The sequence below is a fragment of the Python bivittatus genome, unplaced genomic scaffold (genome assembly GCF_059951505.1).
Source record: "Python bivittatus isolate LINGU-HERP-01145 unplaced genomic scaffold, Pbiv_v1 ctg000980_np1212, whole genome shotgun sequence".
Classification (NCBI taxonomy): domain Eukaryota; kingdom Metazoa; phylum Chordata; class Lepidosauria; order Squamata; family Pythonidae; genus Python; species Python bivittatus.
Genome location: NW_028277125.1, coordinates 10169311 through 10194708, shown reverse-complemented (window position 1 = coordinate 10194708; position 25398 = coordinate 10169311). Strand labels below are relative to the sequence as shown.

Genomic DNA, 25398 nt, shown 5'->3' with positions numbered 1-25398 from the left:
ACAGGTATGGAGAAGTTTTATTTTGGTAAGAAAAAATGAACTGCTTTCTGAAATTACACAGTATTTCTCACCTCAGTGTCCATTCATAAGTAATGACCAAACCAAAGTGTTTGTATCATATTTTCGCTCACAGCAACAGTCTGTTATTCCTCCTAGTCTTCTCAAATGTCAAACACTTCCAACTCCATGTTAACTCTGAGACTGTGTGGCAAGATCAGGATTTTTTTCCTGTAAACGCTTCTCTTTCTTTCGCTTCAACCTCTCCTGCTTGTTTTTCACGCGCAGGTATTTCTCAAATCTGAGTCTGCGGGATGAAACCAACCATCAGAAGTTACCATTGAGTGTAAAAGCTATTCTCTCCATGATAAAGATGTAAAACAATAATAAAATTCACATTTTAAAGCCTACTACAATTACCTTATGAAAGGCTTCACATTTGGCAGGTAATAGAACCGTTTCCTCTTGTGCCTTGCGTTCAGGTGCCAGGGAATTGGCCATTCTCTGAAAGTATACCTGCCAACAACACAGAAATGGGAGAAACACAGTAATTAGGATAAAACTGATCATCCCAGTTGGATGGAATTTGCAGAGAGATTTACCTACAACTAATGTTTCCTGCTTCTAAGTTCTCCCTTTCAGTCAATACAAAGTGAACCATCCTCTAGGAGGTTCTGTTCTTAGGGAACTACTGAATGTTAACAGAAGGGTGCCTTTGCAGAAAATAGCTGACACAGGTTACATTCAAGGTTCTCTCGCATTCTGGCTGGATAAAGGCAGAAAGAAGCACAAGAGATGTTTCAGTTACTTGCTTTTGCCCTCTCTTTTGCAGTCAAGAGGGGGAAACATATAGTTTTTCCTTCTGTGGAGAAGAATATCCTTCCTTAGACTCTCCCCCACATCTTTTCCTCAGGGAGGAGAAAGAGAACTCCTGGCAGGCAAAGATGGTGCACCAGAAGCAATCCAGAGGCAGTCGAGGTCTGTATAGTTTGTGGCATCCCTATTTTGGTTAGAAAGATCCATAAGGCAATAGGAGTCAAGAGAAAGTCATCTCCGCCTAAGTTAATCCTTGGCAAAGTCCTAAAGTTGTCCTCGTCCTTTCTCCCATTCTAATATTCAACAAATCTTGTCCTGCTTATCGGAGCAAGTGAGAGGACATAAGTGGCATTTGGCATGTGGTGTGAACTCAGCTGGTTGTTGGCCTATGAACAGAACATAGTTAAAACATAGCCTAGCTTGACATGAATCCAACCTTTGTATTGGCTCCATTCTATCATGCATCATTTTGAATTAGTTTACTTGTACTTGTAAATGTTGCCATTAATCTATAGTGAAAAGATACCAGAAAGCTTCAAAAAATGGATGGAAAGTAGAATTCCAGTAGAAGCATGGCAAACTAAACATGTCTCCCTGGAGAGTGGAGACAATGACTGTGGCAAAGATTGAAGGACCTCTTGCGCAAGGAACCTTCTTCAGAACCTCTCTGGACAAGGAGAGGGCGGGAGAGTGCTCACATGTGCTCCGGACAGCTGCTCCTCACGAGGAGACTGCAGCATAGCAGTCTCCTGCGGATTTGAATGCCGGGAAACATAGGGATCAATCATCAAGCTCACAACCATGGCTGAGCCTTTTAAAGGACACTAAATTCGCTAACCTTGCTTCTGACCACTTTCGGAAATTGCTTATCTAACCATCTTAAAGGTATTAGAGATCTTCAGAACAAGAAGTTTGAAAAGCTACCTGGTGAGTCTATCTTCATTTCTGGAAAAAAAAGTTAACTATAACTTAAAGAATTTGAAATAAATGGCAAAAAGCTAAATAAGATTTTGAACCAAGAAAGTTATAACTAATTAAGAGTCTAGACAAATTTGGAATATTGAAGCTTTTACTATAAATTTTTGGAACTATAAAATAAACAGCTTTTCATGGGAACTAGAATTATTTTGTCTACTGTAAGTCATAACAGAGATTAGAGACCTTATGATTTAAATTGGATACTAGAGGGGATTAAAGATTCCAGGCCAAAACCAAAAACCAAAAACCCATGCCTCTGGTTTTGATTCGGATTGGGATTTACAAAATGACACAAAACACTATAACATTTGAAATATTAAAGGAGATCTTTGAAGAATGGGGACAGAAATTAGTAGTCACAATATCAACAATATCAGTAACAATGTATGCTTCAATTTAGATACTGCCCATCTCACAAAAAGTGACTCTTTTTTTTTATTATGTTTAAAGGATGTTAATGAAGGAATGACAGATGTGAAACAAATTTTGCTTGATGCAGAAATAGTAAAATCAGAAATATTGGATGAAAAAGAAGTGTGGATTACAAGGCAGAGAAGGCATTTAAAGTGGAAATACAAGTGACAAGCCGAGAGAATGACCTGGATAAGGGCTCTTTACTGGATATACAAAAGAAGCTGGCTAAAATTTTAAAAATAAAAGGGGAAATACAAATGATAAACCAAGAGAATGACCTGGATAATGTCTTTGTATTGGATTTACAAAAGAGGCTTGCTAAAGCCTTGAAGAAGCCTTTGCGATGGGACAAAGAAGAATTGAAGAGAGATCAAATCCCACAGCAATATTTGAATGAACATTAAGATTTTCAGAGGTAAAAGGAAGGAATATAAAGCTGGTTTATTTGATCAAGATTAAAATAAGACATACTTTTATGAAATTCTGACAAGCCTTTATGGACTTTTTGCTGACCACAGGATTGAAAAGCTGATGTCTTATGGATTTGCTTATAGATAAGGGTTTATCCCTTATAGATAAGGGATATCTGTTTGTAACCTTATGGGGGTGAAGAGCTACCAAACTTGTTTATACATGTTACGATGAAGATTGGAAGTATCTTCTTTATATATTTCTTTTCTTTTTCTTCATTTCACTTTCCTTTTTTTCTATCTTCTTTTTTTTTACTTTTTCTCTCTTTGCACTTTTTACTTTTGTTTCTCTCTCCAAGTTTAATTTGTATTAGTTTTAATTGTTTTAATTAAATTTTTTTATAAAAATATAAAGAAAAAATATAAAAGTCATAAAAAATAATTGGAAAGATTTTTCCACAAGACAATCCCTTCTTATGTGAAACTGTCTTGCATTGCTTGAATTTAGAGGCTTATACATAGTCAGAAGTACAAAAACTGTTTCGAAAATGCACCATCAGTACCACCACACTTGTACCTCAAAACAACCTTATAAAGACTGACAATGGATTGTTGACTCACTATGAAAAAAAATCCCTCTTGAAAATGGAAAGAGGAGGGAAGTACCATGGAGGAAAGTCTACTGCAGGTCCCACTTGCATGCCCTGGTTGGTTAGTGCTTGTCGCAACCAGATAAACTTTTTCCTAGCTTTGTTACCTCTAAGTCTTTCACTGAACCTGGAAAATATTACTGAATCAAGCTTAGCGTTTACTTCAGTATTTCCTAAACACACCCTAGTTCTGATGTGCCAGTTTACCAAATAATGCGGCCAAGGAAATCATATCTCCATTCGCCCGGCCATTCCTTCTCCTGACCAGTCTGCAAAAGTCGCAAAGCATCTTCCCTTTCCTGAATGACCTGGTCCATTCTTTCCATGGATTTTTCTACCTAAAGGGTATAAAATAGAAGTGGTGTGTTCAACAGGTGGAGCTCAGGTGTACTCTCAACATCATTCAAGATGCATCAGGGTTACCTAGTCTCATAACAAGGTCTACTAGTTATAGGTTAGATTCATACATTGCAGTAAGGTTTTGCCTTAATATAAGGTGTGAAACCAGCCAAATTGCTCTTTACAATTGAAATAATACCTTGCTTGAATTCCTATCTAAGTAACACCCACTGAAATAGACAGAGACAGGAAATGTAAATAAATACTTCTCAGTAGAGTTTTGTCTTTTTTTTTCACCATTGGCCTCTCATTTGCAGATCTATTCACTAACTTTATACCCTCCCATAAATATCAGACTTCATTTTTCTATCCTGAAATCTTGCTTCACTTGTTTCCTCAATATGTAACTTATACTGAGCAAACTAGAAATAAGTAATAGGAAGTCATAAAGACATGACATTTTGGACAGGGGTCCATGCAGCATTCCTCTCTATCATCATGAACTGAATCTAAGTCTCTGCCTGGATCAAGTATTTTCGGCAAGGAGCAGCTCAGGAATTAATATAGTCTCTGTGACTATAGTCTATGACTTGCAGGTTCTTCAGAGCACCAGATTACCATATCTGACACTAGAAGTATCTTCTCTGATGACAAACTACAAGGGCAAATTAATAGAGGATAAGAAGGGACTTCTTGGAATTATGAACATTTAACAGCTTCCTCCAGCTCATCTCACCCTCATAAGCAAATCACATAAACAGTCTTGGGCAAGCCTGTTAATACTGTATCTGTAACAAAGAACATGTCATTGCCAGTGACTTTCTTAACGCTAACTTACCTTTTCCAATCTTTCTGGGCTTGGCATTGGCAAGGCCTGCCGTTTTGCTTCTTGTTCTAATGTTAAAAGCATATTTCGCTCTTTTAGCAGGACATACCTGAGAGAGAGAATCTATTAGCAAGTAACATTACATTGTTAGCCAGGATAGTGATTCTCAATAAGACAACCAGACAGATTAAGTAGTTAAAACTTATAATAAGGATTAAATATAATACTAGGATCCCTGAAACACATAAATATCCTTCTTGGAAAAATGTTTTTTGTTGTTTCTGTCATTGTGGAACCCAATTTTTCTTTTTTGACTGAGTTGTCAAATGGACACAAGATCCAAAAGTTTGAGAATCACTCAGCTCAGTTTCATCTTGGCGCTTTTTTAGTGAGCTACAACTGATCACACATTTTAGTTAAGTGCAAATAAAACAGTACTGCTATATGTATACAGTATTAGTAGTTATAATATCAATATAGTCATAATTATATTAATCACACTGATAAGAGAATTGTTCTTGTTAGATATAGCCAAAATTCTTGTATGTTCATCACAATATGTGAAATTCTGCTAGCTACCACCACCCACTGTTTTTCGGATATCACTCCCTGCTTGCATTGCTACAAAGATACAATGACAGTAGAAGCCACGCATGGCTGAATTCTCCTACCAGTCTAACTTTCAGATCTACCAGCCCTCTGCTGGCTTTAGCTTCTTCTTTTAGCCTCCTCTTTCCTTCCAGCCCACCACTTATTCTCTAAGCTTTCCTTCCATCATATTTTCACATCTCCTTTCTTCAATAATGTCTCCACCATTCATAATTTCCTTACCTTCCTGTCCTTTAGACTCTCTTCCTTTAGGTGCTTTTTGCTCTTTACATGCATTCCTTAGACATTCTTGCATCTCAGCACTTATCTTTCTTCACTCTTGTCCCTTTTCAACTTGAATACATCTGCAATTTATGCTTAGTTTTCCATGTTCGCTACCTTTTAAAAATATTTCCAATCTATTGTCCACTCTGAATCCTTCTTTTATACCTCTTGCCCTTCTCTTTCTTATCATTTATAACTTAAAATCTGTTTAAAATCCCAGCCAAACTGATAACCTTTATTGACATATTTATTTGTTACATTTAAATTATGCTGTTACTTCAGGAGATCAAGCCAATATACTTAGCACTTCCTCCTCCAAATTTTTCCCCCAACCACCCCATGACTTTGGTTGGTCTGAGAGATAGTATTCAACCCAAAGTCATCCAGTCACCCTCTGTGGCTGAGGGTGGACTTGGATTTCCCTGGTCGTAGTCCAACCCCTAAAGCACTACAGCACATAGACTCTCCATTTACTCTTCCTCATAGAATCTTGGCTATAAACTTTTAGTTTTCTGAATAACTAAAGACATGACAAGACCAAAAGGTTGGTTGTTACAAATGGAATCTAACATAGATTTTTGAAATGTGTACTAAGCATAAGCAATTCTTGAAATAGCTTGTCACAAGTCATACAAAGAAACACCCACCAAAGCTTATGCAAATCTCCACTGCTTTTGCCTCGAAGTTGTTCTACAGTCCAGGAATCTCCTGTGGAAGCCACAAAGCAAAGCAAAGAAAGAGCATCTTCCTGAAATTCTCATGATCTTAGACTACAGCAATTTCTATTCCATATTGATTAGGTGGAAATAGCTACTATTTTGGTAGCTATTCAAAGATTTAAAAGTTGTACTCTCTGGAATCTAAAATCCAATACTGCTTATATTTTACATCCCCTTCTTCTGCTAAATAAGGGATTATTTTCACTTTGCTGCTTTTCTATTGTTTTATTTATCTGTTCTTCATTATCTATATTTTAAAAGTCAGCCTATTGTCAGCTTCCCTGGATTTTTTCTTTTGAAAGGTAGCGTAACACTTTTTTCCCATTACGGAGTTCAGGATGATAGACAAATTTTCCCTCAAAGTCCACCTGGGCATGGATAGCCAAACAGTTATTTTAAAATTATTATTCTAATTTATTGCAAAAGGAAGCCTTGTTTTCTGGCAGCTGGAGCTACTCATTGATCATCACTAACTTTGTAGCTTTCATCAGAACCACCCAAAACAAATCAATAAAAATGCATTTACAAGATCCTCTTTGCGTGCAGGAGAACTTTAAAAATGGAAAACATTATAAAGTCAGGAAAAAGACAATAAAATTATTCAGGACAATATAGAACATTTTTATTCATGCATATGTAAATCTAAAACATAAAACACAAATGGCTGTAATCCATTCCTTGGTTTTTATTTAAAGGCAAAGATCTGTCAATCAGACTAATGGCTGAGATATCAACTTTTGAAAAAGACGGATTCTATGAGCAGCAATTTTTACAAATGGAGACTCAACATGTGACATACTGTTATTGAACCTCCTATAATACTATCTTGCTTTCTTATTTACAAGGGCATCTTACCCGACTTGACGTCCTTCTTTCCCCAGTTTTTGGGGTCATCAAAAAATTCCTCCAACCCATTTCGAGACCCAGATGTATGTAGCAACACGGAACAGGGACGAATCTTCAATTCTGTAGCCTTCTTTAGCCAATCACCGATGATCCCTCTGAACAGCAAAAGGCCAGAATTGTTTTAACAACATTGTAAGCGTACACAAAAATCAGATTCAGGCATTCAGGCATTTTTTCCCCTTCAGCATGTACATTCAAGGTATTTCTTTTGATAAAATAATACCTATTTTTAGGAGGACCAACTGCAATTTTGTCAGTTACTTGGCTTAAACACTATTAAAAGTAAATGTTCAGGATGCTTCACAGAAAGCTTTTACAGGATGTCTTACTTATTTAACTGAGGGAACCTGAATGGTTTTAAATAGAGGAACCAGAACCTGGCATTACCATTTTTTTTTTTTTAGCAAGCTCATACGTTCACGAGGTCTACATTATCAAGGCCTGTTTTCCAGACAAGGCTTCAATCCTATTGTATGCACATCCCCAGAAATACATCTCCTGGCCTGGGAGGCTCCTCTTCGCCACCATTCGCAGGGACACCCCTCCCCCTGCAAGGCCTCAAAGCCAGGCTGCTGCCTCGGCTCCTTTTCCCGCTCGACAGGACCCCACCTGGAGGCCGAAGCCACCGAACCGCCCCGACTCGCGCCGGTCACCCGGAGCAGCGTCGATAACTGTCTGCAAAACGCCGTCAGCGCCATGACGCCTCCGCCGTCTTCCCACAAGGCCCTTCCTGAGATTCGATGAAGCCCCTCTAGTCGTTCCTTCTCTGTGGTACCCTCTCACCGCCCACCGCTGCCCGGTGCAAATATGGCGGCTGCGCGGCTTCAGCCTTGAGAGTCGCTGGAAAGCACGACTGCGAGCGCTTCGCGGCTCGCAGCTTTGCCCGGTCCAGAGATGGCGGCCATGAGTCTCCTGCTCCGGACGGCGGCCCGCGCCGGAGTCCGGCGGGCGCTGACCGTCTCCGCGTGGCTCGGGCGCGCGCCGCTGCTAGGCCCGTCTGCCAGTCGTTCCGGAGTGATCGGTAGGGACGGGCTTGGGTGGCAGGAGACGCTCAGGGGCTTCCCGGCCAATTGACCTTGGAGGCGGACGGAGCGGGGAAGGAGGTCGAGATGCCCTGAAGGTGGCAGGGGAGCGTACTTCCGCCTAGAGCTTCACCTGTTGGGTTTCTGCCTGCCGTGCAGTAGGGTTGAAAACGGGGGAGCGGGACTAATAGTAATCTCAGAAACGAAAGTGGGAGCCTGAGCCAGAAGCCCACATTGATTGATTTACTGACTAGATTTCCACCTGCCTTTCCTTTAGGAGCTCCCATTTTTCCCCACAACAACCCTGTGAGGTAGGTTGGGCTGAGCTTCCGTGGCTCCTGAGTCCACGTCCAACAGCTCTTGAAAAATGCATTTTCTTTTGATGCTGTATTTAGATTATAAGGGGCTGCTGTTCCTGTCATTGTTTCTTTTTTAATGTATATTCTGAGTGAAGAAAAATGACATTCAAGGTGGCTAGTGAAAGACAGAATGAGAGAGAGAGAAAGAGAGAGAGAGAGAGAGAATCCTTCAAGCTGACCACATCAAGCACATTGAAGTCAAGAAGAAGGTTAGTAATGAATACATCATGAGAGTGAAGAAGATCTTAAAGTCCAAACTCAGTGGTGGAAATACCATCAAGGTGATTAACACCTGGGCAATTCCAGTCATTAGATATACAGCTGGAATAGTGGACTGGACTCAAGCTGAACTAAAAGCCCTGGATAGGAAGACCAGAAAAATAATGACAATGAATCATGCCCTTCATCCACTCAACAACGTTGACGGACTCTACTTACCAAGGAGCATAGGAGGGCGTAGAATGTTGCAAGTACACCAGACAGTTGAAGAATTAAAAAGGGCATTGGAAGAATATCTGAAGGACAGTGAAGAAGATGCACTGAAACTAGTACACCATGAAGGCTTACTGAATACTAAAGAGATCAAACTGGCCTACAAGACCAAATGAAGAATAGAAAAGAGACATGGCAAGGCAAAGTATTACATAGCCAGTACACACACACATACAAAACTAGCAGGCAAAGCAGATAACAATAAGACCTGATAATGGCTAAGAGCAGAAAAATTGAAGAAAGAGAAGGAGGGGCTCATTCTGGCTGCACAAGGCCAAGCCTTAAGAACAAACGCATACAAAGCCAGAATTGAGAAGACAGCAACAGGCAGCAAATGCCGCCTCTGCAAAGAAGCTGAAGAAACAGTGGACTGCCTAGTCAGCTGCTGCGAGAAGATTGCACAGACTGACTACAAACTGGCATGATAAAGTAGCAACAATGGTGCATTGGAATATCTGCAAGAAATACCATTTGCCTGCAAGCAAGAACTGGTGGGGCCACAAAACAGACAAAGTAATTGAAAATGAAGAAGCTAAAGTGCTCTGGGACTTTAGAATTCAAACACACAAGCACCTACCACACAACACCTCAGATTTAACAATTGTTGATAAGAAAGGCAAAAAAGTCTTGATAATGGACATTGCAATACCTGGAGACAGCAGAATAGAAGAGGAAGAAATGGAGCAAATCACAAAATACAAAGACCTTCAAATAGAAGTAGAATGACTGCGGCAAAAGAAAGCAAAGATTGTACCAGTAGGAATAGGCACCTTGGGTGCAATCCCAAAATGTCTGAAGCACCACTTGAATACCACAGGCATTGACAAAATCACCATCAGTCAATTGCAAAAGGCAGTTTTACTTGGAACAGCTTATATCCTGTGACGATACCTTTAACACCATCAAACAACATCTGCCTATCCCAGGTCCTTGGGAAGCACTCAATAGGTGGACAAAAATGTCAAATCCAGTCTAACATCTGGCTGTGTGACCACAATAATATGAACCAGGGCCAAGCCTGAGTTACTGTTATGACAAAAGAGTATAATGATCATTATGTCATTTTTATCATTGTTTCATTTTTATGACCTAGGGATATTGCTTGTGCAAATGCAGGTATGCATAAATGTGCCACTTTGCTGCACTGTGAAAAGTTCACCCTGAAATTTTGTCAATATCTGCCAGATATATCTCTCAGCAGGGTTGGGAAACTAAAATGCTATTGTAAGTTTGTAGGAAGCTGTCTTAGCTGGATTAGATAATTGGGCCTTTGAAGGAATTGTTGTCCAAATTGGCTATGTTTGCTCAAGAAGCCAATCTTAGCACAGCATGAACCATAGTTGGATGTTAACAACCTAGCCTTAACCAGTCTCCCATGCTTCAGGTTAGGCTGACACATTAAACCTCATGACGGTGTGCAAATGTGGTTGCTGGTAGCACATTTCATTCAACTGAGCTTCCATTGGAGATACACAATCCTAAAACTATTATATCTGGGCTGCACAAATCCAGATACACACTAGATGCCAGCAAATATATACTGGAAACTTTACAGCTTTGCTGCTATCTAATGGTTGTCTGAATGTTGGCAGCCTAGATCTGACAGCCCTAATATGACCATTGAAACCAAGGACCTTTTGTTTGTGAAACATGTTACTCTGTCAACAAGCTAATCTTACCAGAGTTTCTCAGTTGTGTGGAACAGAATTGAATAGGTCACCCCCTTATTTTTCCCATTGCAGAATAGTTGTGTGTGAATGTCATAGTGAAAAATAAGACAATTTCAGAGCTTTTTGTGTTCTGAAGAGATTGCAGAAGTAACTGTTGATTTGTACTAAGATGCCAATTTAATTTTTCAGTTCCATTGCGCCATGCCAGTGACGCAAAAAGGATGTTTTTCATCAGAGCATCACGGTTTTATGATCACCGATTTTTGAAATTAATGGTAAGTTTAGGATTAGGGTTGGGAAAAAAATAGAGCAGAGAGAGGAAAAAAAGTAAATGCAATTACAGACTGCGTAAACAGAAATACATTTTTCAAATCACAGGAATAAGTAGTTCCACTTTATTGCACTTTTCTTCAGAACTATCTAGTACTGGGACCATACTTTAAGAAGGATTTGGAAAACTGCCCCAAATTCCGAGAATGGCACAGTGGATTGACGGGAGTAAAAGTTAAATCCTGTGGAGAGAGCTTGAAGGAGTTGGGAATGTTTTTCTAAGGCCGAGGGGGGTTATATTAGCTTTCTTCAAATACTTGAAATGATAGTCACACAGAAGAAAGTTCTTTTTTGCTCCAGACTACAGGACACCCAGAATCATGCAAACTTAAGTTGAAGGAAAGCAGATTCCACCTGAATGTTAGGAAAACCTCTCAAACAGAATAGTTTGATAGTGGATCAAATTACCCAGGGAGCTGATAGATTCCTCTTACTGGAGGTATCCAAGAAAAGGCTAATTAATCTTCTGTCAGGGATACTTTAATTTGGATTCCTTTCTTGGTCTGGGACTGTAAATAAAATGAATGAAATGATTTTGGATTCCTGTACTGAACCATACTTTCTAAGGGTTCCTAAAATTTTATTGCATTCAATCTTCCAGTGATCCTGAAAATTCTGGGTATTTTCTGCATATATATCAGGGTGGAAGAAAAGTGTTCTAATAATAATTCAGCTTGTATTTATATAAAGAAAGACTTTAAAATTTGTGGGCTTGCTTTTACTGACCTTGCCCTTTCCTTTTTTTTAAACAGTATTGGTATACTTTCTTAACTGGAATCCCAGTGCTTCTTCTGGTAACCTTTGCTAATGTCTTTATTGGTAAGTATTTCTGCACCTTGGAATCTTTTGTTCTGTTTTGTACTGCTGAGCATTGCAGATAACTGTATCATTTCTGAAGGACTGCTATTTTGATGAGATTGGATTAATTCTGATGTCCCTGCATAAGACAAGAACCATTAGTGCATTCATCTCCACTATGTGTCCTCCAGATGTTTGGACTTAATTCCCTTGGAATTTTAGAAATTGTAGTCTAACGCATCTGGAATTACCAGCTTGATGAAGGCTGGGCTACAGAATTTCTTTAAAAAGCCTCTTGGCTTTTTCTTGATGGTTTTCTGCTTTTTCTTGGTTTATGAAGATGATAGTGGATTACATCATCTTGCATCTTTATGGCTCTCCTATAAAGAGGTTTGGCTTAAGGATCTCTAAAGCTCCTAGCTTTCTGGGTGCATGTTCAAAATCCCTTTTTTACTTGTTTTTTATATTTCAAACTATGGCATAAAGTTGCTTTTTTTATTATGTTCTATTGTGAGATCTCCTGGTTGTGAAATCCCCTCTCCCCTTGGATGATCTTGTCATCGATCCAGAAGTTGAGTCACAGCAACTGGACTTCTTTTCTTTTGGTCTGATACGTTTCGGTGCTTGTCCAAACAGCTTCTGCAGTCTAGAAAGTTGATTAGGGGGGACCCCATAAATGTCTTCCAGGGTGGCTGCGTTCCCTTTAGTTGAAGGGACAATAGGAGATGTGATTAGTAGAGTCTTTGGGATGTAGATGTCTTACTCCTAATCCCTCACTCATCCCCAAGTGGGTCGTTAACGATTACAACCCACTTGGGGATGAGTGAGGGATTAGGAGTAAGACATCCACATCCCAAAGACTCTACTAATCACATCTCCTATTGTCCCTTCAACGAGCCCATCATGTTAGTGAGAACCCATCATGTTCCTGAGAAATGCAGCCACCCTGGAAGACATTTATGGGGTCCCCCCAGCCAACTTTCTAGACTGCAGAAGCTGCTTGGACAAGCAGCGAAACGTATCAAACCCAAAGAAAAGAAGTCCAGTTGCTGTGACTCAACCTCTAGATAATTCCACCTGGATGACTGAGAATCTTCATCAACATATTGTCTTTGATCCGTTTCCAGCCCCAACTTCAGATATATCCGATCATCCCCAAATTCATTAAATTGGCACTGCTCTTTGGTGTTTTTCTACATCGTAGCTCAAAGCAGTTTATGGTTTTAAGCATGTTAAATTAAGCATGTTAAATGTTTTTATGTTTTGTTGTAATCATTCTTTTTTAATTTATGGGAATCTGCTTTTAATTGCTTCCCTCTTTGGGATCTTTTTTTTTTTGGAAAAAACATGGAACCATGGATTAAAATGATAATACAAAGATGATAAATTAAGATGATTGTCATGCTGCAAAACGTGAATCAAAACAGCAAAAGATAATATTGCACAATCTTTCCTGTGTAAAACTACAGGACGTATTATATATTTTTTGTTTTATGTTTAAATAGCTGTGGAAGTCTATGCATGCTTGGTTTCACAAAAGTCCATTGAACTTGGTGAATAAACATCCATTCAATAGATTACAAATGTAGGATTCATCTTCCCTTTTGGCTGATAATAAATTGTGACTGGCAACATTTGTTGACTTCCTATTCTTCCAACAGTATGTTTTTTACATGTCTGTTGCACTAAACTTAATGACCTTGTCTCTGCCCAGGTGAAGCTGAATTGGCTGAGATCCCAGAAGGTTATATTCCAGACCACTGGGAATATTATAAAGTGAGTACAAAACTGAAGAAAAATTTTGTAAGTCAGCCTTGGAAAGAAAACTCTTGAAATTTAGATTAAACAACTTGAAATATAATAACTGGTTTCATTTTTTTATCCCCTAATTTGTTGTATTGATTATTAAGACAATGTTATTTTGAACTATGTATATGCAAGATACTGTTAAGGATCATATTCACAACTGAACGAGTTTCCAGAGAATCTGCTTGCATTTAAATCAAGACCCCAGTAAGAACTCTGCATTGCTTTGAGAATGACATAAGAGAACTGTTGGAGGAAATCTTGGAAGCCAACATTGGGGTCACTCTGAAAGGCAGTACAGTTAATGGAAAGTAGATTGCAGACTTTCATTTTTCTTCCTGCAAAAGTTAAAATGTAGAAAATAACAAGCTGTTTTTAAAAAAGTAAGACCGTTGTCCAGCTAGCCTGTGCAGAATTCTTTCCCCTCACCTGTTACTTGATTCATTTTTAAACTGACGTAGCCAAAGATCAAACTTTGGACTTTCTGAAAAGCAGTTACTGAGTTTACTGAGTAAGTTGGAACTCAGCTCAATTTGGTTTACTTAGGCGTTGGGTTCGACCTTGGTGACTGTTTGGCAATTGCCTGCAATTTCAGCTTCAACCTGATGATAACCTGTAGCTTTTCCTCACTTTATCCACTCTCTTCTCCTTTTCTCCGTAACCTTAACTTTGCCAGACACAATCTTTTTTTCCTAGTCTGTTCTATTTTACTTGACAAATGCTCAGCTATTGGTTGCAGCCCTGAAATAAACTTACCTCTCTTCTTCATTTGTTATGGAGAATATAGACTCTGGATTCTAAAATGAAAAATCCATTGAAGATTACATGGAACCAAATCATTCCATTTAGCCCAAATAATTTAATTTTTCTTGGGAGAAGCTGCTGCTGCTGCTACCCCACTTTCATGAGGTGGGAGCTCAGGCCAGAAAGCACTTCTTTTCCATCAAGGCTCTTGTGTTATGGAACAGCCTCCTTCCAGAAATTAGGTTGGCCTCTTTGCTGATGGCCCTTCAGAAACTTTTAAAGACTGAGCTTTTCCAGAGATGTGAAAGATTGTGGGGAGGCTGGGAAAGGAATAGATGAGAAAGCAGCGGGCAAGTCCGTTGACAGCTTATCTCATATACAACAATTTAGCCCTGGTGAAGAGAAATCTGGGAAGACGCAAATCAGAATTTGCTATAAATGAGGCTGAGAAATGCAGTTTCCAAGATTCTACATTTACTTCCAGTCTAGCATTAAGACACCTTACTGAAATCTGTGTAGTTCTTGATTCCTTGGCCTTGCCCAGTTGCATGGGGCTTGACAAGAGGGTCCTTGGTGAATTATTGTGATCTATTTTCTGTTATTAGGGGCCATCATTATTATGTTTGAGTATTGTGCTTTCAACTTTTCATTACACCGTGGAAGTTGTTTTTTATTGCATTTTAGTATGTCATAAGCTGCCACAAGTCTAGAAGATTTGCTGGCATGCAAATTTAATGAATGAATTAATGAATGAGACAGACTCTAGGGATCATTCAGAAACAAACCCTGGAGATACCAGAAGTCAAATCAGGATAATCATACAAACCAGGAACATCAAGAGCAGGCTGTCTTGCACTGAATTCTGTTCTTCCCCCTTTTGATTCTTTATAATTTCTTCTGAAGTTTAGATTTTGCCTCTTTTCTCATTCTGCCCTCTTCATTCCTTCCTTCATCTTTCCAGAGCTTGATGCCCTCTAGTTGCTCTGGGCATTGCTCCCAATCTGTCTGCCCTTTGATCATACTAACTGGAGATGATGGGATTTGTAGTCCAGCACAAGTAGCGGGTGACAGATTGCGGAAGTCACGGAGTCATAAATTGTAGAGTTGGAAGGGATTACAAGGATCATCTAGTCCAATCCTCTGCAATGAGCAGGAAACCAACCGAACCCCCCCATGTGAGTTGACTGTCCAGCCTTTTCTTAGAAATCACCAGAGAGAGAACCTAGGTGGAGTATTCTACCGTTCTACAGATCTTACTGTCATGACATTTTTCCTTACATTTAAAAGAAATCTAGGTAACTGCAGCTTATACCTGCTATTTCTGGCCCTAGTTTCTGTGACCACGGAAGATAAATTTTGGCCATCTTCCTTCCCTTTATGGACCTGAACAGAATTATTATGTCTCCCCTAAATCTCCTTGTCTTTAGACTGAACATCCCAAATTCTTTCAGCCTGTTCTCAGGATATATCCTGAAGTCCTTGTATGAACTTGTCAATATTTTGCTTGACTTTGGGGATATCCCCTCCATCCACCTTCCATCTATCTTACCTCTTACTGCTTCTCTTTCCACAGGATGAATATGCTACTTTAATCCCAGCCCAGATGGATATTTACCTCCTTCTAACCTTTTTTTATTTTGAGACTCTCATCCCCTGAGTTGTTGGAACTTCTTGTGCCTTGACGCTGGTCCAACCAGCCCATGTCTGTAGCTTCCTTCTGCAAGCAAATTACAATTGTGATGATCACAATTCTTTTCTAATGCCTGCCTTTGCTTTCCTTCCAGCACCCTATAAGTCGGTGGATTGCACGCTACGTCTATGACCCCCCTGAAAAGGATTATGAAAAGGAAATGGCTAGGATATATATTGAAACTGAGAAAATGAAGTTAAGGTAGGAGAAACTAGAAAACTACCTGTGCTTTTAAATACTGAAGGATTGACTCAGGTGTGAGCTAGAAGCTGAGCATTGTTTTGTTTATTTAGTTACCACTTATTTATTTGTTTATGTATTTCTATCCCACCTTTCCTCTGGAAGCTCAAGGCAGTACATATGGGAAGGGTTGACTATTAAATGATATGGGGAACAAAAAATGTCATTGTGTATTATGATTTTGCTTTTTCTATCATTCAGATATCACTCCCCTCCCCTTCCTTTCTTTCTGTATAAAGAGTATGGATATAATCATATCATCATCCCACAGTACTTTTCCTCCCTGTTTCACACATGCTTTTGAGATGGACTTTCTCTGACAAGATTTGAAAAGCCTTATTTATTTGGTAAATTTACATAGCCACCCATCTCACATACAGTACGTGTCTCTGGGCAGTATACAAAGTTAAAAACAATGCAACAAAATATCAAAAAATGTAACAGCAAAAATAATAAAAAACATTAAAAGCAATAAAAACCATTGAAAACATAATCTGCAGGAGAGCATGCTCAGTTTCCCTAGCAATAGAGCGACTTTGCGTGTTATTGCATTTTGCCAGGCCAGATGGCAAAGCCATATCTTCAGGCCTTCAAGAAGGCGAAGAAGGTTGGGGCCAATCTGACCTCAGGGGGAATGATGTTCCAGAGGGCGGGTGCCACAGCAGAAAAATTCTCCTCCTGGGTCCCATCAGATGACACTTCCTATGGGCTCATATTTTAAACCATTTTTAAGCTCTGCAAATATCTGCCAAGAGATAATCCAGTTTAGTCCCTTGCTCTGAGAGAGGACATTTTACCTAACCTCCACTTCCTTAGAGGCATGTCTAACAGAGTCTTTCAAAAAATTATGCATGTGTTCTGAGCAGGTGGGCTGATTAGCTAACTCATTAAAGCAACCACATCTCTTTTCAAGCTGGGGAGGAAACAGTCTGAAGGCCAAAAAGGGTGCAGGTTATCCATTCCTGATGGAAAAGGAGCAATATGAAATCTTAAGTCTGTAATTTAGTTTGGCTTCCCCCAGTTGGGTTGCTCTAAGGATGCATGGACTTTAGACGTTAGATTTTTCAGCAATGGCCATGCTCCCTGTAGGATTCTGGGTATGGAAGCCCACATGATTGGAGGGCAACCAGGTTGGGGCAAGGAGCTTTGTAGAAGGGACACAGGTATCCAACAGCATACAGCTTTCCTTCTCTGCTTGACAAATTAAACACAGTCCCTTTACCATGCTGTTAAAATATAATTTCCAGCTGAGGCGCGGGCTGTCCCCAGTCTCCTGGCCTTCCGAAAAGGTGTAAAAACATGGCTATGCCAGATGGCCTGATGGGGGCTCGCATCGCTGGAACCGGCTGGTGGGATGATTGATACTGCTCCCCCCATCTTCTTGAATTGTATACTGGCTTTTATAGATTTGTTACTTGTGATTTTAATTGGGGGGTATTTATATTTTTATTGTTTTTATTGTCTTGGTTTTTAATTGTAAGCCGCCCAGAGTCACCCTCCGGGGGAGATGGATGACATATAAATTTAATAATAAATAAATAATCATATGGCTAATGTTAAAGAATATTTATTACTTTGTGGTTTCTTTTTTCTCTTCCCTCTCCTTTCCTCTAATAGGAAGCTGGAAGCGGAGGCAACTCATATGATGTACTACAGGGGGGATGGACCATGGTATCAATATGAAGCCCCAGGCACGGCCACAATTGATTATTCTCCTAAAGCAGCGCCCGACCGCTGAGCATGTTCAAGTTGGAGTCTTCTGCAGGCACCCCTACAGAGCAGTTAAAATAAGTAATGTATATCTAACTTAAATCAAAATGTGTGCTGCCCAGAGTTGTCACAGAGTTGGGTAGCCTTACACATGTAATTAAATAAATAAATATCCTGATTCAGTAACCCTTGTACTAGCGAAAATACTTTTTCATTTACTGTACCTTTTTTATGTGTGTGCTCCAGAATAAATTCCATTCAGTTCAATATAGTTCCTGCAAGCATATTATTTTATTTAGATCCTGCCTTTCATTCCAGAGCTCAAAGAGGCATAGCTAGGGTTCTCTCCTCCTGTTTTGCCCCACAATCCAATCCTATGAGGTAGGTTGGGCCAAGAGAATAACTGGCTCAGGTCAACCAGTATTTCCAATGGCCAAGGCGAGATTTGAATCTGGCTTTCTCCATACCTAGCCCAACACCTTCACCATTACACCACACAGATCCTTTTGGGAAATAGCACCATAAATTATAATGGGTATGTGAAGTAAGTTTTATTCTGTGAGTACCGATTTCTTGCCTTGTCACTGTCACTGTGATACTTCTAATATTATAGTTATTAAACTGGATTGGACATTGATTTTCGATTATGTGCCATCAAGTTGTTTTCAACTCCTAGTGACCACATAGACTTTCTCCATGATGATCATTTAAGAAGGGGACTTGACATCCCCCTCCCAAAAATCCATTTTCACTCTCAAGCTAAGATGCCAGTTTCCAGAATTCCATCATATTCTTGCTGTGTTTGCACAATACAAACAGCCCCATTTGAGATGAACACATGTTCAGATCCATCCATATGGATTTGTACCTGCATTTGCAGAAATGCTAGATCAGTCATTGACAGGTTGGGTGATTTGTGCAGTCATGTGAACCCAGCCATTATTTTGGGAAATTGTGAGAACCAGACTATCATGTTAATTCAATATATTGGATGGCATCAAATTTATTATTATTATTATTATACCGTATTGTTTGAGCATAGCATATTGTGTGAGTGCAGCAATGTTGGTTAATCTGAGTTTAGCATTAAATGTGTTGAATGAACATACTGGTTGTATTAAGGAAACCTAGACAATTGGGTTCAGTGAATCTTAGATTAAACATGGGTCTATCGTGATGTCAGGATAATGTAAATGATGATATAGTCTCCATCATAGGCTGTATTTGCTTTCTGCTGTGGATGTTCTTAGAAGTTATTAAGACCAACAGAGAACATGACTTTCTTAAGATCTCAGGTTGTTTCTACATCACAAATGTCTTATGTTTGAAACATAAGCTAAAGCATACAGTGACCACCTGTTTTTTGCTTAGTGGATTATATAAATAGCTCATAGTTAACTTTATGGATTATTGTTATAGAAAATTGGGGTGAATAAGCTAGGTTACATCAACCGCGGGTTAATATGTCATATGAACACAACACATTTGATAATGCTTTACTTTTCAATTATGGCTGCTAGTTCTCTGAATACAAGTATACATTTAGAGATTACATTCACACAATACATGTAACTTGTTTACTATACTATTGAACCGATTTTTTTGTACAATACACTGACCTGTAAAGTTACCAAATGAGCAAGGACCCCAGTGACACTCATAAACTAACCAAGATTAACTTGTTGAGCCAATACACCTGCTACATCTTTATCTGATCTGGCTGAATGTGTTGTGCAAATACAGCTAATGTGCCTCTTGTACAAAGCAGATTTTAGCTTTGATAAGGACCACATAAATGCAGTATGAATTTCCTGCTCAGGAAATCACTTTTTTTTTTTTTTGGCTCAGTAAATCTGACTTAAAGGATAGTTTACACACAAGTATTGATTTCAGTAGCAAAAGACATGAACAGGCGAATGTTGATGTAGGATTCTATTCTTTCGTGCCATTTGATTAGTCCTAGTAAAGACAGTGTCCAAGTATGGAATTTGGATAAACATAGCTAGGAATCCCTGTTTCTATACCACACATTACACAGATCAGACTTCCCCAACCTCTGTATCCTCAGAATCCGGATAGCATAGATTTGCTAGTTGGGAAATCTGAACAGTCTCAAATGGAAAGGACTAATTTGGGAAGACTCCCCCAGATATCAAGTTCCTGCTCCTTCTGGGATGCCGGCTCAAAAGCAACCCTCTTGAAAACTGTTCACACAACAACTCGCAGGTAGTAGTGCACCCATTATTCCAAAAGGCTACTTCACTGAACACTTAAAAACATTTAAAAGCTTTTAAGATAAATAATCTGTGTCAAATGTATTTCTGAGTACTCAATTATAAGCCCAAAATCATTGCACCAATTGTTTGTATTGTTTCTGATAGCTTGTAAGACATTCACACAACAAAGCCGCTTCCATTTCTAATAAAAGGTGTATTGCACAAGAATAAAATCCTTGATTACTTCATGGGAACTAAGATGTCCCAGAATAGTACACACATTGAAACCCAGCCATCGGCAGTCTTCACAGAACATACTTACTCAGGTCAGGTAAACTCAAGACACCAAATTCCCTCCCAGGTTGTTACATCTTACCTTAGGTTTTAGGAAGGGGTTAGTGTCTGCTGTGTGAATCCAACCCATCTGGTTTTAGGGCGCAATATACTGTGCCAACCCAGAAAAGAGTTTCAGGAGATTCAGTGTATCCTGAACGCCCGTGCTGGAGAAGGTTAGGTAAAATGACCCTTAGTTGGCCCATGCCAGCTAACATGTGCTTGGCTTGTTTATAGCTCACAATACCGCGCAAACGTTGTGGTTCTGGGTATTGCGTGAACCGTGGCAAGTGGCAGGCAAGCCCCCCGCCCGGGTTAGCCTTTTGTGTGAACACGGCCACGCTCATCATTTCATGCAACCCCGCTTGTCGTCATCATCCTTTTTAGGGACCAGCCCTGGAATTTCCCTTTTCCCAAAACAGCCGCCTTGTAAACTCTCCTTGGCCGTGGAGGGGGGGAGGGAGGGAGGGCTCCTGAGCAGGTGCAGAGCGCCGCTCCCCTGGGGGGCCAGGGGCCGGACCGCCGAGCCACCCGTGGGTGCGGTCTCCGGCCCCGGCCGCTCGCCGGGCAGAGCTTCCCCGGGCGGGTGGGGGCCGCTTTCGGAGAAGCAGCTGCGCCGCCGCGGCTCCGTCTTCCATTGGATTAAAAATAGCGTCTCTCCGCCCCTCCGGGCGGGCCGGCCTCGGCTGCGCACTCCTGCCCCTGCCCCCGTCTCTTTCCCCGGGCTCGGCCGACCGCTCGCGCCCCTGGCCAGCCAGCCAGCGCAGCTCTCGGTTCCGGCCGGCGGCGGGGAAGATGGAGCGGGCCGCGTTGTTCGCGAACGGCCGGGAGGCGCCCATGGCTGCCGGGGACGTGGGCGAGCTCTTGGTCCCCTACATGCCCACCATCCGCGTGCCCAAGACCGGCGACCGCGTCTACAAGACCGAGTGTGCCTTCTCCTACGACTCGCCCGTAAGTGGCAGCGGCTGCCTGGGCTCGCACGCACTCCCCGCGCTCCCCTGCCCGCTTCCCCGCTCTCCGCGGGCTCCCCGCTCCCGGGTCCCCGGCTCTGCACGCCCCCAGGTCCCCCCGCGACCCTCCACCCCTCGCGGCCTCGCTGCCCGCGGGCCACGCTCGTACCCCGTTGCGCGGCAAGGCTTTGACCCAGTTGTCCCCACCTCTCCAGGTGAGTCGGGCTGCATCTCCTCTTGTCCCTGCGGATTTTGGTGACCCGTGGGCCTGGTTCATCTCAACGGGGAAGGCTGGGTAGACCTGTAGCTAGCCCCCGCCCCATTTTTCTGTGATTCCCCTGCATGTTAAGGGGTTTTGAAAAGACCACATAGGCTTCTATCTACTTTTTTCTCGGTGCCCAGCTAGGGCGCAGTGCCTAGCCAACCTCTGCTGATTTACAAAAAGATAAAGGGGTTAGCGCTTGGATGGGAGACCACAGGGAAATGCCCAGGTTGTAGGCCAGATTGGGAAATAAAAAAAAAAAAAGGATCCTGAAAGAAAGTAAAGGCAAACTAGTTCTATGTCATTGTCAAGAAACGAAAGGGGACACGTCTGTGGAGTCACAAGTGCTCGACTTGAAGGAGACATTACCTTTTGTGGGGGACCCAGCTGGACATTTGAGCTGATTACAGGCTATCTGGTCACCCTGCACTGCTGCAAGTGCATCTGAATAGGTTTCTTCCTCCCTATGCACCCCACCTCCCACCCCATCTTATTGCCAGTGAAGCCCAGTTCTGCCAATTGAGCCCTCAGCTGCCCTTCCGGTCTTTCTCATTTGTAAGGAAGTTCTTCTGCCAGCCTCAACTCAAATTTAGAGCTGGGTGTCCTGGGTCCTCAGGTTGCCAGCCAGACCTGAAAAAGTCACTTTTTTCCCACTTAGCTTCTGTGTTCCCCACAGTGCAGCATATTTAACCAGGTCTGTTAAAGGCCTTAGCAGCTGCCTTCACTCAATTCCTTAACGTTAATATTGATCTTTTTGTGGATTAGCATCTTGCGCGAACCAACTAATTTGGTTAGCTGATGATTCAGCATGTGTTTATTTTAATTATATTTTTTTTATCCAGCCTTTGTTATTTTTATAAATTACTCAAGGCAGCAAACGTACCTAATACTCCTTCCTCCTCCTGTTTTCCCCACCACAACCACCCTGTGAGGTGAGTTGGGCTGAGAGGGAGAGGGACTGGCCCAAGGTCACCCGGCCGGCTTTCAGGCCTAAGGCAGGACTAGAACTCACCATCTCCTGCTTTCTAGCCTGGGGCCTTCACCACTAGACCAAACTGGCTCTGAAAACTGGGTTTGCATACTGTGCAAACCCAGGAATATCAGTTAACAAAGTTAAGCGAGTTGTATGAATACACTTGGGGGTTTCTCAGCCCCTTAAGACACCATCCTGTCAGCCCTTCTATTGCCCAGACTTCCTCTCCAGCTAATAATGATTGTTTTGTCTCTGCTTCCTTGATACTTTTTCATGTTGCTAAGCTAGCTCCTTCCAGTCCCTATTGGATTTCTCTTCATCAGCTCTTAATCCTATAGATCTGAGGTCACTGGTAAATTTCTGACTGAGTTATAATAGACTTGCACTCTTACTGGTAGTTCCACAACTGAAATACTGTAAGTTCCTATTGATCCCATATATCTCAAGGATGCTGGGTGGGAATGACTGTTTGAGTTATAGATGCATTTCTGCCTGCATTTCCCACAATCTGGAGTGTCAACTTGAATTTAACAGGGTTGCAAACGTATCTCCTATGATCTTGGTTCCAGATTGACAGTCTGTCCTTTCTCAGCTAAATCCGTACATTTCTGAGTCTTGTTATTCCCCTGCTTTTGAAGTCTGTGTTATAGATTTGATCCCTTCTTTTGCGAACCTATCCCTTCATTTTACCCATAGGGAACTTTGTTTAGATTTTCCTAAGCCTGAACAAAATATCGGGTTTAATTATAAATAGAGTTTCATTATTTGTGTATTGAGTATCAATTGGGGGGCACTAACAAAGGCAGGCCTTTATTGCAATTCCTTATTTCCATTCTAGGGCATAAATAAGGCGGTATTTAATTTTTTAGTACATATTTGTGACTTCTAAGTGCTTCTCTTGGGAGTGGAAAAGTAAGCTCTACTTTGCTGTATTAATTTAACCAGGTTCTCTTAAGTAACCGAGTTTTCTGGGTTTACACAATATGAAATGTGTTTGGCTAGATTGTTGTTCACTCTGTTGTATTAATATATCCTTTATAAGTCAGGTTTAGAGACCTGGGATTTTTGTAGTCTTACTCCCAATTTTCAGATTTTGTCACCCCAGTATTTACATGTATGGGAATTTGCAGCTTCACTCTAGGTGGGCCTCCTTTGCTTTCCACACAGAAAGCCCCAGATTCAATCTTTGGTGTCTTAATTTGGGGCTGGGAAGGTCTTCCACCTGACATCTTAGATGGTCGCTGATGATCAGGATCCTGTCCTACCTTTGTAATATTTGAGACCGTAGTTCCCACAGTAACTTCTTGGTGACTGGGCTGGCTGGGATTGATATGAGATGGGGTCCAAAATATTTAGAAGACACAAACCAGATGTTCTATTCTTGGTTTAGACCACTCTTTTCATATCTGAGTTGGGAAGTTTGGGAATTACAATACTAAAACATCTGGGGGCCACCAGAGTGGGGTAGCTGATATTGACTTGGTGTTGTGATGTGATATAAAATAGAATCATAGAGTTGGAAGGTACCTACCAAAAGTCATCTAATCCAATCACATGCTTGCTGCAGGATCCACTGGAGCAGTGTTGCTCAACCTCAGCCACTTTAAGGTGTGTGGACTTCAACTCTCAGAATTCCCCAGCCAGCCATGAGTGGCTGAGGTTGAGAAATACTACACTAGAGCATCTCTCACAGATGATCAGCCTCTGTTTGAACACCTCTGGATTTGAATAAGAGTGCACAGAGATCTGTAAAAGCTTTTTCTGTAATAAATGTGTTAGTCTTTAAGAACTAAACTTGGTTAAGCCTTTTTAAATAATTCTACTCTTCTTCCAGTGCCTCTAGGGAGTACCTATATCTGAAAATATTGCCCAAAAGATTATAATGATATATAAATAAAGGGCTTCAGTGGTAAGTAAAGTTCTAAGTAAAGAACTTTTTATTGTTATTCATGGGTAGACGTCCCCAAAGGTATATTGATTTATGATTTGTCTATTTATGATTTCATTTTTAAACTTTCTGGTATAGATGAACACATTTCTCTGTAATGTTGAAAAGGCAGCAGCCTGGGGCAAGTATGGTGATTTAGATGCAGAAGTCCCAAATTTTATGTAAGTGTGTATAATTAAAATGCCCAAAATATTATGAGATCATCAGGGTTTCAAGCAAGATTGGTGATCTTTCGAGATATGGGTGAACTCTTAGAAAAAAAAATATGGTAGTTGGTTTAAAAAGATCTACAGTTTTCTCCTTGTCCTTAAGCCAGTCTACCACCTTCAGTTCATTGCCTCCCATTTATTTGCCTCACGCTTAGTTTGAACACTTTCCCAATCCTTGTTGTTCTTGCTGCTGCTCAGAGGGGAAATGGCAAACAATTCCACCTGTAGGCTGTCCCTTGTGATAATTAAACTTGCAAACATTTTGTTGGGTATCCATTACTTTCATCTTGCAGAACATGGATGCTTGTGACCGGGAGAGAACTTTTGCAATATTCCCCAAGCAGAATATATTTCCTATCCATTTCCTAGTGATAAAACTATTTGCTAGCTAAGAGGAGAAAGCATGAGTGCACCCACTTGTATTTAGGAGCTACTGAACCTAGCAAGAAAGGTATATTTTCATTTTAGGAGGGGCTGGTATGCAAGAGCTCGATGCTCTTCCTGGTGCCTCTCCCAGTTTTAGCACATTGCAGATCACAAGTAGCCAGAGATTGTCGGAAGAAAGGCATACCTTCTTCTTTTAAAATTAGCTTGAACCATTTTTACTTTTCCAGGGCAGCTGACACCCAACACTGCAAAGTAGATCCAACCACTTTCCTTTTTATACATTGTTTATCCCAAGTCTGGTGTTCTGATTTTATCAACGGTCAGTTTCAGC

At 40.9% G+C, this 25398-nt stretch overlaps 3 protein-coding genes across 5 annotated transcripts in view; 2 read left to right on the top strand and 1 right to left on the bottom strand.

The window, feature by feature from the left end:
* On the bottom strand, positions 1–7729 carry MRPL47 (mitochondrial ribosomal protein L47). The gene is made up of 7 exons (XM_007422784.4): positions 7538–7729; positions 6878–7023; positions 5951–6011; positions 4443–4539; positions 3473–3603; positions 418–513; positions 1–304 (listed from the first exon to the last, which is right to left on the bottom strand). The coding sequence occupies exons 1-7, from the start codon at positions 7624–7626 to the stop codon at positions 190–192; spliced, it is 735 nt and encodes a 244-aa protein (XP_007422846.1). The 5' UTR covers positions 7627–7729; the 3' UTR covers positions 1–189.
* On the top strand, positions 7721–17975 carry NDUFB5 (NADH:ubiquinone oxidoreductase subunit B5). The gene is made up of 6 exons (XM_007422785.3): positions 7721–7949; positions 10661–10746; positions 11554–11620; positions 13314–13375; positions 15934–16040; positions 17697–17975. The coding sequence occupies exons 1-6, from the start codon at positions 7823–7825 to the stop codon at positions 17815–17817; spliced, it is 570 nt and encodes a 189-aa protein (XP_007422847.1). The 5' UTR covers positions 7721–7822; the 3' UTR covers positions 17818–17975.
* Positions 17976–21026: 3051 nt separating this feature from the next.
* USP13 (ubiquitin specific peptidase 13) overlaps positions 21027–25398 on the top strand; it is a 92403-nt gene continuing 88031 nt past the window's right edge. For 2 of the 3 annotated variants that reach the window (XM_088131925.1, XM_088131924.1), the window contains exon 1: positions 21027–21289. In XM_088131925.1, coding sequence (XP_087988051.1) covers positions 21134–21289 — 156 coding nt within the window. In that variant the 5' untranslated portion in view covers positions 21027–21133. The remainder of the gene's footprint in view (positions 21290–25398) is intronic. The other variant, XM_088131926.1, reaches the window with a different exon arrangement.